This window comes from Anomaloglossus baeobatrachus, chromosome 2 (assembly GCF_048569485.1).
Source record: "Anomaloglossus baeobatrachus isolate aAnoBae1 chromosome 2, aAnoBae1.hap1, whole genome shotgun sequence".
In the NCBI taxonomy this organism is placed as follows: domain Eukaryota; kingdom Metazoa; phylum Chordata; class Amphibia; order Anura; family Aromobatidae; genus Anomaloglossus; species Anomaloglossus baeobatrachus.
In genome coordinates this window covers 787,862,322-787,876,920 of record NC_134354.1, presented here as the reverse complement: position 1 = coordinate 787,876,920, position 14,599 = coordinate 787,862,322, and the positions used below count along the sequence as shown (strand labels likewise).

The window sequence follows — 14,599 nt, the reverse complement described above, 5'->3', positions numbered from 1 at the left end:
GTACAGCCTCTATACATGTGTATAATAAGACTCCGCCCCCGAGTACAGCCTCTATACATGTGTATAATAAGACTCCGCCCCCGAGTACAGCCTCTATACATGTGTATAATAAGACTCCGCCCCCGAGTACAGCCTCTATACATGTGTATAATAAGACTCCGCCCCCGAGTACAGCCTCTATACATGTGTATAAGACTCCACCCGAGTACAGCCTCTATACATGTGTATAATAAGACTCCGCCCCCCGAGTGCAGCCTCTATACATGTGTATAATAAGACTCCGCCCCCCGAGTGCAGCCTCTATACATGTGTATAATAAGACTCCGCCCCCGAGTGCAGCCTCTATACATGTGTATAATAAGACTCCACCCCCGAGTGCAGCCTCTATACATGTGTATAATAAGACTCCGCCCCCGAGTGCAGCCTCTATACGTGTATAATAAGACTCCGCCCCCGAGTGCAGCCTCTATACGTGTATAATAAGACTCCGCCCCCGAGTGCAGCCTCTATACGTGTATAATAAGACTCCGCCCCCGAGTGCAGCCTCTATACATGTGTATAATAAGACTCCGCCCCCGAGTGCAGCCTCTATACGTGTATAATAAGACTCCGCCCCCGAGTGCAGCCTCTATACAAGTGTATAATAAGACTCCGCCCCGAGTGCAGCCTCTATACATGTGTATAATAAGACTCCGCCCCCGAGTACAGCCTCTATACATGTGTATAATAAGACTCCGCCCCCGAGTGCAGCCTCTATACATGTGTATAATAAGACTCCGCCCCCGAGTACAGCCTCTATACATGTGTATAAGACTCCACCCGAGTACAGCCTCTATACATGTGTATAAGACTCCACCCGAGTACAGCCTCTATACATGTGTATAATAAGACTCCACCCGAGTGCAGCCTCTATACGTGTGTATAATAAGACTCCGCCCCGAGTACAGCCTCTATACATGTGTATAATAAGACTCCGCCCCCGAGTACAGCCTCTATACATGTGTATAATAAGACTCCGCCCCCGAGTACAGCCTCTATACATGTGTATAAGACTCCACCCGAGTACAGCCTCTATACATGTGTATAATAAGACTCCGCCCCCCGAGTGCAGCCTCTATACATGTGTATAATAAGACTCCGCCCCCCGAGTGCAGCCTCTATACATGTGTATAATAAGACTCCGCCCCCGAGTGCAGCCTCTATACATGTGTATAATAAGACTCCGCCCCCGAGTGCAGCCTCTATACATGTGTATAATAAGACTCCGCCCCCGAGTACAGCCTCTATACATGTGTATAATAAGACTCCACCCGAGTACAGCCTCTATACATGTGTATAAGACTCCACCCGAGTGCAGCCTCTATACATGTGTATAATAAGACTCCGCCCCGAGTACAGCCTCTATACATGTATAATAAGACTCCGCCCCGAGTACAGCCTCTATACATGTGTATAATAAGACTCCGCCCCGAGTACAGCCTCTATACATGTGTATAAGACTCCGCCCCCGAGTACAGCCTCTATACATGTGTATAATAAGACTCCGCCCCCGAGTACAGCCTCTATACATGTGTATAATAAGACTCCGCCCCCGAGTACAGCCTCTATACATGTGTATAAGACTCCACCCGAGTACAGCCTCTATACATGTGTATAATAAGACTCCGCCCCCGAGTACAGCCTCTATACATGTGTATAAGACTCCACCCGAGTACAGCCTCTATACATGTGTATAATAAGACTCCGCCCCGAGTACAGCCTCTATACATGTGTATAAGACTCCGCCCCCGAGTACAGCCTCTATACATGTGTATAAGACTCCACCCGAGTGCAGCCTCTATACGTGTGTATAATAAGACTCCGCCCCGAGTACAGCCTCTATACATGTGTATAAGACTCCGCCCCCGAGTACAGCCTCTATACATGTGTATAATAAGACTCCGCCCCCGAGTGCAGCCTCTATACATGTGTATAATAAGACTCCGCCCCCGAGTGCAGCCTCTATACATGTGTATAATAAGACTCCGCCCCCGAGTACAGCCTCTATACATGTGTATAATAAGACTCCACCCGAGTACAGCCTCTATACATGTGTATAATAAGACTCCGCCCCGAGTACAGCCTCTATACATGTGTATAATAAGACTCGGCCCCGAGTACAGCCTCTATACATGTGTATAAGACTCCGCCCCCGAGTACAGCCTCTATACATGTGTATAATAAGACTCCGCCCCCGAGTACAGCCTTTATACATGTGTATAAGACTCCACCCGAGTACAGCCTCTATACATGTGTATAATAAGACTCCGCCCCCTGAGTGCAGCCTCTATACATGTGTATAATAAGACTCCGCCCCCCGAGTGCAGCCTCTATACATGTGTATAATAAGACTCCGCCCCCGAGTGCAGCCTCTATACATGTGTATAATAAGACTCCGCCCCCGAGTGCAGCCTCTATACATGTGTATAATAAGACTCCGCCCCCGAGTGCAGCCTCTATACGTGTATAATAAGACTCCGCCCCCGAGTGCAGCCTCTATACGTGTATAATAAGACTCCGCCCCCGAGTGCAGCCTCTATACATGTGTATAATAAGACTCCGCCCCCGAGTGCAGCCTCTATACGTGTATAATAAGACTCCGCCCCCGAGTGCAGCCTCTATACAAGTGTATAATAAGACTCCGCCCCGAGTGCAGCCTCTATACATGTGTATAATAAGACTCCGCCCCGAGTACAGCCTCTATACATGTGTATAATAAGACTCCGCCCCCGAGTACAGCCTCTATACATGTGTATAAGACTCCGCCCCCGAGTACAGCCTCTATACATGTGTATAATAAGACTCCGCCCGAGTGCAGCCTCTATACATGTGTATAATAAGACTCCACCCCGAGTACAGCCTCTATACATGTGTATAATAAGACTCCGCCCCCGAGTACAGCCTCTATACATGTGTATAAGACTCCACCCGAGTACAGCCTCTATACATGTGTATAATAAGACTCCGCCCCGAGTGCAGCCTCTATACATGTGTATAATAAGACTCCGCCCCCGAGTGCAGCCTCTATACGTGTGTATAATAAGACTCCGCCCCCGAGTCCAGCCTCTATACATGTGTATAATAATACTCCGCCCCCGAGTGCAGCCTCTATACGTGTATAATAATACTCCGCCCCCGAGTACAGCCTCTATACATGTGTATAAGACTCCACCCCCGAGTGCAGCCTCTATACATGTGTGTAATAAGACTCCGCCCCCGAGTACAGCCTCTATACATGTGTATAATAAGACTCCGCCCCCGAGTACAGCCTCTATACATGTGTATAAGACTCCACCCGAGTACAGCCTCTATACATGTGTATAATAAGACTCCGCCCCGAGTGCAGCCTCTATACATGTGAATAATAAGACTCCGCCCCCGAGTGCAGCCTCTATACGTGTGTATAATAAGACTCCGCCCCCGAGTCCAGCCTCTATACATGTGTATAATAATACTCCGCCCCCGAGTGCAGCCTCTATACGTGTATAATAATACTCCGCCCCCGAGTACAGCCTCTATACATGTGTATAATAAGACTCCACCCCCGAGTACAGCCTCTATACATGTGTATAATAAAACTCCGCCCCCGAGTGCAGCCTCTATACATGTGTATAATAAGACTCCGCCCCCGAGTGCAGCCTCTATACATGTGTATAATAAGACTCCGCCCCCGAGTACAGCCTCTATACATGTGTATAATAAGACTCCGCCCCGAGTACAGCCTCTATACATGTGTATAAGACTCCGCCCCCGAGTACAGCCTCTATACATGTGTATAATAAGACTCCGCCCCCGAGTACAGCCTCTATACATGTGTATAATAAGACTCCGCCCCCGAGTACAGCCTTTATACATGTGTATAAGACTCCACCCGAGTACAGCCTCTATACATGTGTATAATAAGACTCCGCCCCCGAGTACAGCCTCTATACATGTGTATAATAAGACTCCGCCCCCGAGTACAGCCTCTATACATGTGTATAAGACTCCACCCGAGTACAGCCTCTATACATGTGTATAATAAGACTCCGCCCCCCGAGTGCAGCCTCTATACATGTGTATAATAAGACTCCGCCCCCCGAGTGCAGCCTCTATACATGTGTATAATAAGACTCCGCCCCGAGTGCAGCCTCTATACATGTGTATAATAAGACTCCGCCCCCGAGTGCAGCCTCTATACATGTGTATAATAAGACTCCGCCCCCGAGTGCAGCCTCTATACGTGTATAATAAGACTCCGCCCCCGAGTGCAGCCTCTATACGTGTATAATAAGACTCCGCCCCCGAGTGCAGCCTCTATACATGTGTATAATAAGACTCCGCCCCTGAGTGCAGCCTCTATACGTGTATAATAAGACTCCGCCCCCGAGTGCAGCCTCTATACAAGTGTATAATAAGACTCCGCCCCGAGTGCAGCCTCTATACATGTGTATAATAAGACTCCGCCCCGAGTACAGCCTCTATACATGTGTATAATAAGACTCCGCCCCCGAGTACAGCCTCTATACATGTGTATAAGACTCCGCCCCCGAGTACAGCCTCTATACATGTGTATAATAAGACTCCGCCCGAGTGCAGCCTCTATACATGTGTATAATAAGACTCCGCCCCGAGTACAGCCTCTATACATGTGTATAATAAGACTCCGCCCCCGAGTACAGCCTCTATACATGTGTATAAGACTCCACCCGAGTACAGCCTCTATACATGTGTATAATAAGACTCCGCCCCGAGTGCAGCCTCTATACATGTGTATAATAAGACTCCGCCCCCGAGTGCAGCCTCTATACGTGTGTATAATAAGACTCCGCCCCCGAGTCCAGCCTCTATACATGTGTATAATAATACTCCGCCCCCGAGTGCAGCCTCTATACGTGTATAATAATACTCCGCCCCCGAGTACAGCCTCTATACATGTGTATAATAAGACTCCACCCCCGAGTGCAGCCTCTATACATGTGTGTAATAAGACTCCGCCCCCGAGTACAGCCTCTATACATGTGTATAATAAGACTCCGCCCCCGAGTACAGCCTCTATACATGTGTATAAGACTCCACCCGAGTACAGCCTCTATACATGTGTATAATAAGACTCCGCCCCGAGTGCAGCCTCTATACATGTGTATAATAAGACTCCGCCCCCGAGTGCAGCCTCTATACGTGTGTATAATAAGACTCCGCCCCCGAGTCAAGCCTCTATACATGTGTATAATAATACTCCGCCCCCGAGTGCAGCCTCTATACGTGTATAATAATACTCCGCCCCCGAGTACAGCCTCTATACATGTGTATAATAAGACTCCACCCCCGAGTACAGCCTCTATACATGTGTATAATAAAACTCCGCCCCCGAGTGCAGCCTCTATACATGTGTATAATAAGACTCCACCCCCGAGTACAGCCTCTATACATGTGTATAATAAGACTCCACCCCCGAGTACAGCCTCTATACATGTGTATAATAAGACTCCGCCCCCGAGTACAGCCTCTATACATGTGTATAATAAGACTCCGCCCCCGAGTGCAGCCTCTATACATGTGTATAATAAGACTCCGCCCCCGAGTACAGCCTCTATACATGTGTATAATAAGACTCCGCCCCCGAGTACAGCCTCTATACATGTGTATAATAAGACTCCACCCCCGAGTACAGCCTCTATACATGTGTATAATAAAACTCCGCCCCCGAGTGCAGCCTCTATACATGTGTATAATAAGACTCCGCCCCCGAGTGCAGCCTCTATACATGTGTATAATAAGACTCCGCCCCCGAGTGCAGCCTCTATACGTGTGTATAATAAGACTCCGCCCCCGAGTCAAGCCTCTATACGTGTGTATAATAATACTCCGCCCCCGAGTCAAGCCTCTATACATGTGTATAATAATACTCCGCCCCCGAGTGCAGCCTCTATACGTGTATAATAATACTCCGCCCCCGAGTACAGCCTCTATACATGTGTATAATAAGACTCCACCCCCGAGTACAGCCTCTATACATGTGTATAATAAAACTCCGCCCCCGAGTGCAGCCTCTATACATGTGTATAATAAGACTCCGCCCCCGAGTACAGCCTCTATACATGTGTATAAGACTCCACCCGAGTACAGCCTCTATACATGTGTGTAATAAGACTCCGCCCCCGAGTACAGCCTCTATACATGTGTATAATAAGACTCCGCCCCCGAGTACAGCATATAACACTGTTGCTCCACACACCTATTCATAATACTACAATATGTGCATCACCATACAAACACAGGAGAGTTTATATATTTATTTATTTATAATTTATATATATATATATATTACACACGATGTATACATATATACTGTATACACACACATACGCACACACGATGTATACATATATACTGTATACACACACATACGCACACACGATGTATACATATATACTGTATACACACACATACGCACACACGATGTATACATATATACTGTATACACACATACGATGTATACATATATACTGTATACACACACACGCACACACGATGTATACATATATACTGTATACACACACATACGCACACACGATGTATACATATATACTGTATATACACACATACACGATGTATACATATATACTGTATACACACATACATACACGATGTATACATATATACTGTATACACACATACACACACACAATGTGTACATATATACTGTATACACACATACATACACGATGTATACATATATACTGTATACACACGATGTATACATATATACTGTATACACACATACACACACGATGTATACATATATACTGTATACACACACATACGCACACACGATGTATACATATATACTGTATACACACACATACATGATGTATACATATATACTGTATACACACATATATACACGATGTATACATATATACTGTATACACACACACGCACACACGATGTATACATATATACTGTATACACACACATACGCACACACGATGTATACATATATACTGTATATACACACATACACGATGTATACATATATACTGTATACACACACACACACAATGTGTACATATATACTGTATACACACATACATACACGATGTATACATATATACTGTATACACACGATGTATACATATATACTGTATACACACATACACACACGATGTATACATATATACTGTATACACACACATACGCACACACGATGTATACATATATACTGTATACACACACATACATGATGTATACATATATACTGTATACACACATATATACACGATGTATACATATATACTGTATACACACACACACAATGTATACATATATACTGTATACACACACGCACACACGATGTATACATATATACTGTATACACACACGATGTATACATATATACTGTATACACACATATATACACGATGTATACATATATACTGTATACACACACGATGTATACATATATACTGTGTATACACACACACGATGTATACATATATACTGTATACACACACACGCATATTTGTACAACCAATAATCCCCACTTTTGTGAAAAATATCTTAATTTTATTCAATATAGAAAATTAACACATCACACCATTTGTGCATTATTACATAGATTATAAAGAACAATTGTCTTATGCCACCAGTTGGCAACCCCTGATCTTGAATATCAAGACCAGGTTTACAATACAGTATTAAAGACAAATTGATACAATTTAAAAACATGTATCCAATAACTGGTTCACAAACGGACACAAATTCTACCCAGTGACTAGTTCACACAAGGACACAGATTGCAAGGTCCAAACTTAACTTGGTGACTCCCCAGATGGCTGAATTGGCACTTTTGTGCTGACACTGCGGTCATAATCATGTATGTTCATCCAGGGGCATCCACACAGGGTATAAACAGGTCCTTTAATCAGAGTCGTGAACCATCAGATATTTCCTATCAATAAGACGTCTCCACCTCGACGCGTTTCCCCACACAGGACGTGTGGTTCATCAGGAGGCTGTAAGGTAAGTATAGTCTTATCAGCTTCTCATAAAGCATATACTACCAACACACATAACAATACAATAGGTGCGCAAATTCATCAAACAATAACATAATACACAGATAACTCACTTGTCAGATAGAAAAGTTAGGGGATATGCAGGTCCATGGCGCCACACGAACAGATCAGCAGCACTCCAGTCAATACTGTTTAGATATCATGCTCCCGTCCTCCAGGCGTCATGGAGCTGCATAATCCCCACTGCCCTAAATAGCCCATGCTTGATGAGACAGCTGGGGAGAAACCACCCCCAGACAGCGTCATCCTGATTGCTACTGCGCATGCGCCGCCAATTGCGATCAGTACGCATGCCCAATCTACATAATGCGGAGGGAAACCCTTCATCGTACTAGGTAACGCCCTCTTTGTTGTGAACTAAAGTCACATGAACAAGGATGGGCGTGTATATGAGAATACATATGCGTCATCACAGGAGCTACTGCGCATGCTCCGCCAGATACAATCAATGCGCATGCCCCATCTACGTAATGCAAGGGGGAAACCTTTCACAGTGCTAGGTAACGCCCTCCTTGTTGTGAGCTCACAAAGTCACATGAACAAGGATGGGCGTATATGTGAAGATAGAAACTACAGATATAACCGCACTGTTAAAACCGGAGATACCCGCAGCATGTAGATTAGGACAAAACCACTGTAATGCGGCCATATTCAAACATTAGATGATCCGCAGCCTTTAAAATAATGCACGGGCCTTCAAAAGGCATATAAATCCCAATATTAGAAACAGGAGATCTCAGCTGCATAGATGCTTGTGCAGTCATACCAGAGTTATAACGTTCATAATGACATAAGGACTATACATAGACCCTATATACCATAGATAAGAGCAGCATAGATATAAAGCTGCTACAGACATCTACATATAAAGGTGGTCATCCCAGATATAACCCATATATACCACCCCCATATATAGCATGAATACACAGCAAATAAGCATCTAGAGATCACATGCATACACATATACGATTTTTCACATATATACAAGAGATCCCCTGTACATTATAAATCGATGGTCACTAGACCTGATACGAATACTTCACATACAAGCAAAATCATATCTCAAAACCAACATCATTAGTTCACAACAAAGAGGGCGTTACCTAGTACGATGAAGGGTTTCCCTCCGCATTATGTAGATTGGGCATGCGTACTGATCGCAATTGGCGGCGCATGCGCAGTAGCAATCAAGATGACGCTGTCTGGGGGAGGAAGTGGTTTCTCCCCAGCTGTCTCATCAAGCATGGGCTATTTAGGGCAGTGGGGATTATGCAGCTCCATGACGCCTGGAGGACGGGAGCATGATATCTAAACAGTATTGACTGGAGTGCTGCTGATCTGTTCGTGTGGCGCCATGGACCTGCATATCCCCTAACTTTTCTATCTGACAAGCGAGTTATCTGTGTATTATGTTATTGTTTGATGAATTTGCGCACCTATTGTATTGTTATGTGTGTTGGTAGTATATGCTTTATGAGAAGCTGATAAGACTATACTTACCTTACAGCCTCCTGATGAACCACACGTCCTGTGTGGGGAAACGCGTCGAGGTGGAGACGTCTTATTGATAGGAAATATCTGATGGTTCACGACTCTGATTAAAGGACCTGTTTATACCCTGTGTGGATGCCCCTGGATGAACATACATGATTATGACCGCAGTGTCAGCACAAAAGTGCCAATTCAGCCATCTGGGGAGTCACCAAGTTAAGTTTGGACCTTGCAATCTGTGTCCTTGTGTGAACTAGTCACTGGGTAGAATTTGTGTCCGTCTGTGAACCAGTTATTGGATACATGTTTTTAAATTGTATCAATTTGTCTTTAATACTGTATTGTAAACCCTGGTCTTGATATTCAAGATCAGGGGTTGCCAACTGGTGGCATAAGACAATTGTTCTTTATAATCTATGTAATAATGCACAAATGGTGTGATGTGTTAATTTTCTATATTGAATAAAAATTAAGATATTTTTCACAAAAGTGGGGATTATTGGTTGTACAAATAGACTATAGGAATCCCCAGGGCCTAGAGCTAGCAAACTTTGATACACACACACGCACACACGATGTATACATATATACTGTATACACACACACACGATGTATACATATATACTGTATACACACACACGCACACACGATGTATACATATATACTGTATAAACACACACGCACACACGATGTATACATATATACTGTATAAACACACACGCACACACGATGTATACATATATACTGTATACACACACACGCACACACGATGTATACATATATACTGTATACACACACACGCACACACGATGTATACATATATACTGTATACACACACGCACACACGATGTATACATATATACTGTATACACACACACACACGATGTATACATATATACTGTATACACACACACGCACACACGATGTATACATATATACTGTATACACACACACGCACACACGATGTATACATATATACTGTATACACACACACACAATGTATACATATATACTGTATACACACACACACACGATGTATACATATATACTGTATACACACACACACGATGTATACATATATACTGTATACACACACACACGCACACACGATGTATACATATATACTGTATACACACACACACGATGTGTACATATATACTGTATACACACACACGCACCCACGATGTATACATATATACTGTATACACACACACACGATGTATACATATATACTGTATACCAGGGCTGTGGAGTCGGTAAGCCAAACCTTCGACTCCGACTCCTCAAATTCTCTTGCTCCGACTCCGGCTCCGACTCCTACATATATTGCTTAGTTAGGTGAAAAATTTATTGTAGTACATGAATATGTGTATGTGAACATCAGACATTTAATAATTTTTATGATACGATAATCAAGATATTTGGATAGAACATAAAATATATTTATTGGATACAACTTTAGAACACAAAAAACTGTAATAAATTGTAAATATGTAATACACTATGTAATATACAGTAGATTACATATATATCTTGTGTGTGTATATACACTGTGTGTATATATATATATATAATATATATATATATATATATATATTACATATTTACAATTTATTAGTTTTTTGTGTTCTAAAGTTGTATTCCAATAAATATTTTATGTTCTATCCAAATATCTTGATTATTGTATCATAAAAACAATTAAATGTCTGATGTTCACATTGTACTACAATAAATTTTTCACTTAAATATAAGCATTATACTAAATGTTATTATTTAGTAAAATATTCAGCACATTCTGCATTGCACTCCTGTCCCCAATTTATTATATATTTTAGGAGTCGGAGTCGGTGCATTTTATACCGACTCCGACTCCACCAAAATGAGCTCCGACTCCGACTCCGACTCCACGACTCCGACTCCACAGCCCTGCTGTATACACACACACACGATGTATACATATATACTGTATACACACACACGCACACACGATGTATACATATATACTGTATACACACACACACGATGTATACATATAAACTGTATACACACACACGCACACACGATGTATACATATATACTGTATACACACACACGTACACACGATGTATACATATATACTGTATACACGCACACACGATGTATACATATATACTGTATACATACACACGCACACACGATGTATACATATATACTGTATACATACACACACACACATATATATATATACGCATACATACACGATATATACTGTATACACACACATACGCATGCATACACTATATATACTGTATACACACATTCACACAGTCCATTGCGTTTCTCTCCAGGACTCCTCCACATCCTGAGTGTCCGCAGTGGCTGTAGCACTACAGCTCCCAGCATTCTGGCCTCTGGTGTGTGCTGGGAGTTGTAGTCCCCCGCCGCCCTCCAGCACAGCCCGGGCACAGCAGACTCGTCACTTATGTAACCCATCTGTCACCTTATCCCACTGCAGCCAGCGCCATGCTGCGGCGTCCAGCTCGGCGTCCCCGGTGGAGCTCGGGATGAGCAGGTTGGAGTTGACGTCCCCGGCCGCGTCCTCCATCCTCTCCCCGGACCCGTTACACCCGCAGCTCCCAGCGCCGGCAGCGGACTGCGCCACAGACAGCCAGCAGCTCCGCGCGTGCGCACAGCGCGGCTCCCTCACTCAGCCACCAAGCTCCACTGAGCATGCGCCCAGCTCAATTCCCACGCTGTACCAAACACACCAACACGCATGCGTCAGTGGTCACCCGCTCAGGCAACTGCAGGGCACGAGCTGATCACGCTTTCTAGGCTGCCTGGACGCATGCGCCTCTTGGCGCATGCGCGGAACTAGTAGTGAGGGAGGACGATCCCACTATTCCCCTGAGGCTGTTGTCACCAAGATGGAGCTGTCACCATGGCAACGAGAAGTTTCTTCCTGTGTTATCAGAGGAGGGGATGTGAGGTGTGAATTATCTGCAACAGGAAAAAAATCCTAAAATATATTATTGCTATTAACCCCTTAAGAGCCGTTTTATTTCTCATTTTGGTAATTCCGCAGGTTTTGATGTAACATTTCGGGATGTGTTTGATGCTTTTGTAGCTTTTTATTGCCTTTTTGGGAGGAGATTCAATGACCTGAAAATAATGATTTTGTCCTTTTTTTTTCTTTTGACGTTACAGTTCTCAGCGACGGCAAGCGGCAGCTAAATGGTTAATGAGCCGTGATCAGAGCCAGCTCCTATCACTGCTGTCAGAGGCCGGTGCCAGCGCAGCGCCATCTGCGGTGTAGTGGCCTTGGCGAGGTACAGCACTGTTGATGTGAACAGCGGCTAGATATGCAGTACCCGGCAGTGTCAGGCAGGCGCGGCGGGACATCGGACGACCCCCATGCTGGATATAGAGGGGGCCCGCCGGTAATCGCGGTCGTCAAAATGACCACGGGCCAATCAGAGGACACGATTACAGGTGACACTAAAATGGACACCGCAAGAGGACGTCGGGGGACTGCAGGAAAGAAAGTAGAATCTGTCCCCCCGGGAATTGGCAAGGTAGTGGACATAGAGAGCTAGGATGGGGCAGCATAGGGGCCTAGGATGGGGCAGCATAGGGGCCCCAGAACAGAAGAACATAGGGGCCCAGGATGGGGCAGCATAGGGATCCAGGATAGGGACCTAGGATTGGGCAGCATAAGGACCCAGGATGCATAACATAGGGGCCTTGTATGGGGTAGTATAGAGACCTAGGATGGAGGACATAAGGACCTAGGATGGGGCAGCATAGGGGCTCTGTGATGGAAGAACATAGAGGCTTAGGATGAGGCAGCATAGGGATCCAGGATGGAGGACATAGGGGCCTTGGATGGGTCAACATAGGGGCCCAGGATGGAGGACATAGGGGCCTTGGATGGGTCAACATAGGGGCCCAGGATGGAGGACATCGGGGCCTTGGATGGGTCAACATAGGGATCCAGGATGGAGGACATAGGGGCCTTGGATGGGTCAACATAGGGGCCCAGGATGGAGGACATCGGGGCCTTGGATGGGTCAACATAGGGGCCCAGGATAGAGTACATAAGGGGCCTGGGATGGGGCAGCATAGGGATCCAGGATAGAGTACATAAGGGGCCTGGGATAGGGAGATGTGCTGCCCCGGCGCAGACCGGGGTGCTCGGATCTTGGGTGGTCGTGGCTCGAGGGGTCCGGACCCGGGCTCAGCAGACACTCCCGATCCTTGAAAGAGGATTATTTACAAGGGAGAAGTTTGTGACGCCACCTGCAGGTTGCGGTAATGGGAGTACCGCCGCTGCTGGAGGGAGTACCGGGGCAGATGGTGTGGGGCAGCAAGGTGTTAGTCCCTCCGCAGGTAGGGAAGACCCGGACTCTGGGGGTATTGGTGAATAAGGCTAGGTCCACATTTCTGTTTATGATCAGTCACAATCCTCCGCTCTGATAAACAACGCAATCCGTTTGGCAGATTCCGTTGTTTCCCATAGACTCGCAGCATGTAACGTTTTTTGAGCGGCGGAATCCTTTTGTTTTCACTGCGCATGCTCAAATCTTGTGTTAAGTTATTCAAATGAATGTCTCTCTCTCTCGGCGGCCAAACGATCAGCTGATTGCCCAGCGGCCGGATTTTGAGAGCGATCAGCTGATCTCACAGCTGCTGGCTTATACGAGCGATCAGCTGATTGCCCGGCGGACGAATTTTGAGAGCGATCGGCCGGGAGATCAGCTGATCGCTCTCAAAAGCCGGCAGCCGGGAGATCGACTGATCGCTCTCAAAAGCCGGCGGCCGGGAGATCGGCTGATCGCTCTCAAAAGCCGGCCGCCGGGAGATCAGCTGATCGCTCTCAAAAGCCGGCCGCCGGGAGATCAGCTGATCATTCTCAAAAGCCGGCCGCCGGGAGATCAGCTGATCATTCTCAAAAGCCAGCGGCCGGGAGATCAGCCGATTGCTCTCTCTCTCGTTTTACAACGGAATCCGCTTTCTCGTGAGAATGATTT

General features: G+C 45.4%; 1 protein-coding gene across 1 annotated transcript in view; it reads right to left on the bottom strand.

The window, feature by feature from the left end:
• PGM2L1 (phosphoglucomutase 2 like 1) overlaps nt 1-12,283 on the bottom strand; it is a 37,456-nt gene extending 25,173 nt beyond the window's left edge. Inside the window, exon 1 of the mRNA XM_075337649.1 lies at nt 12,070-12,283. Within this exon, the coding sequence (XP_075193764.1) occupies nt 12,070-12,174 (105 nt within the window). The 5' untranslated portion in view covers nt 12,175-12,283. The remainder of the gene's footprint in view (nt 1-12,069) is intronic.
• Nucleotides 12,284-14,599: the final 2,316 nt, after the last annotated feature.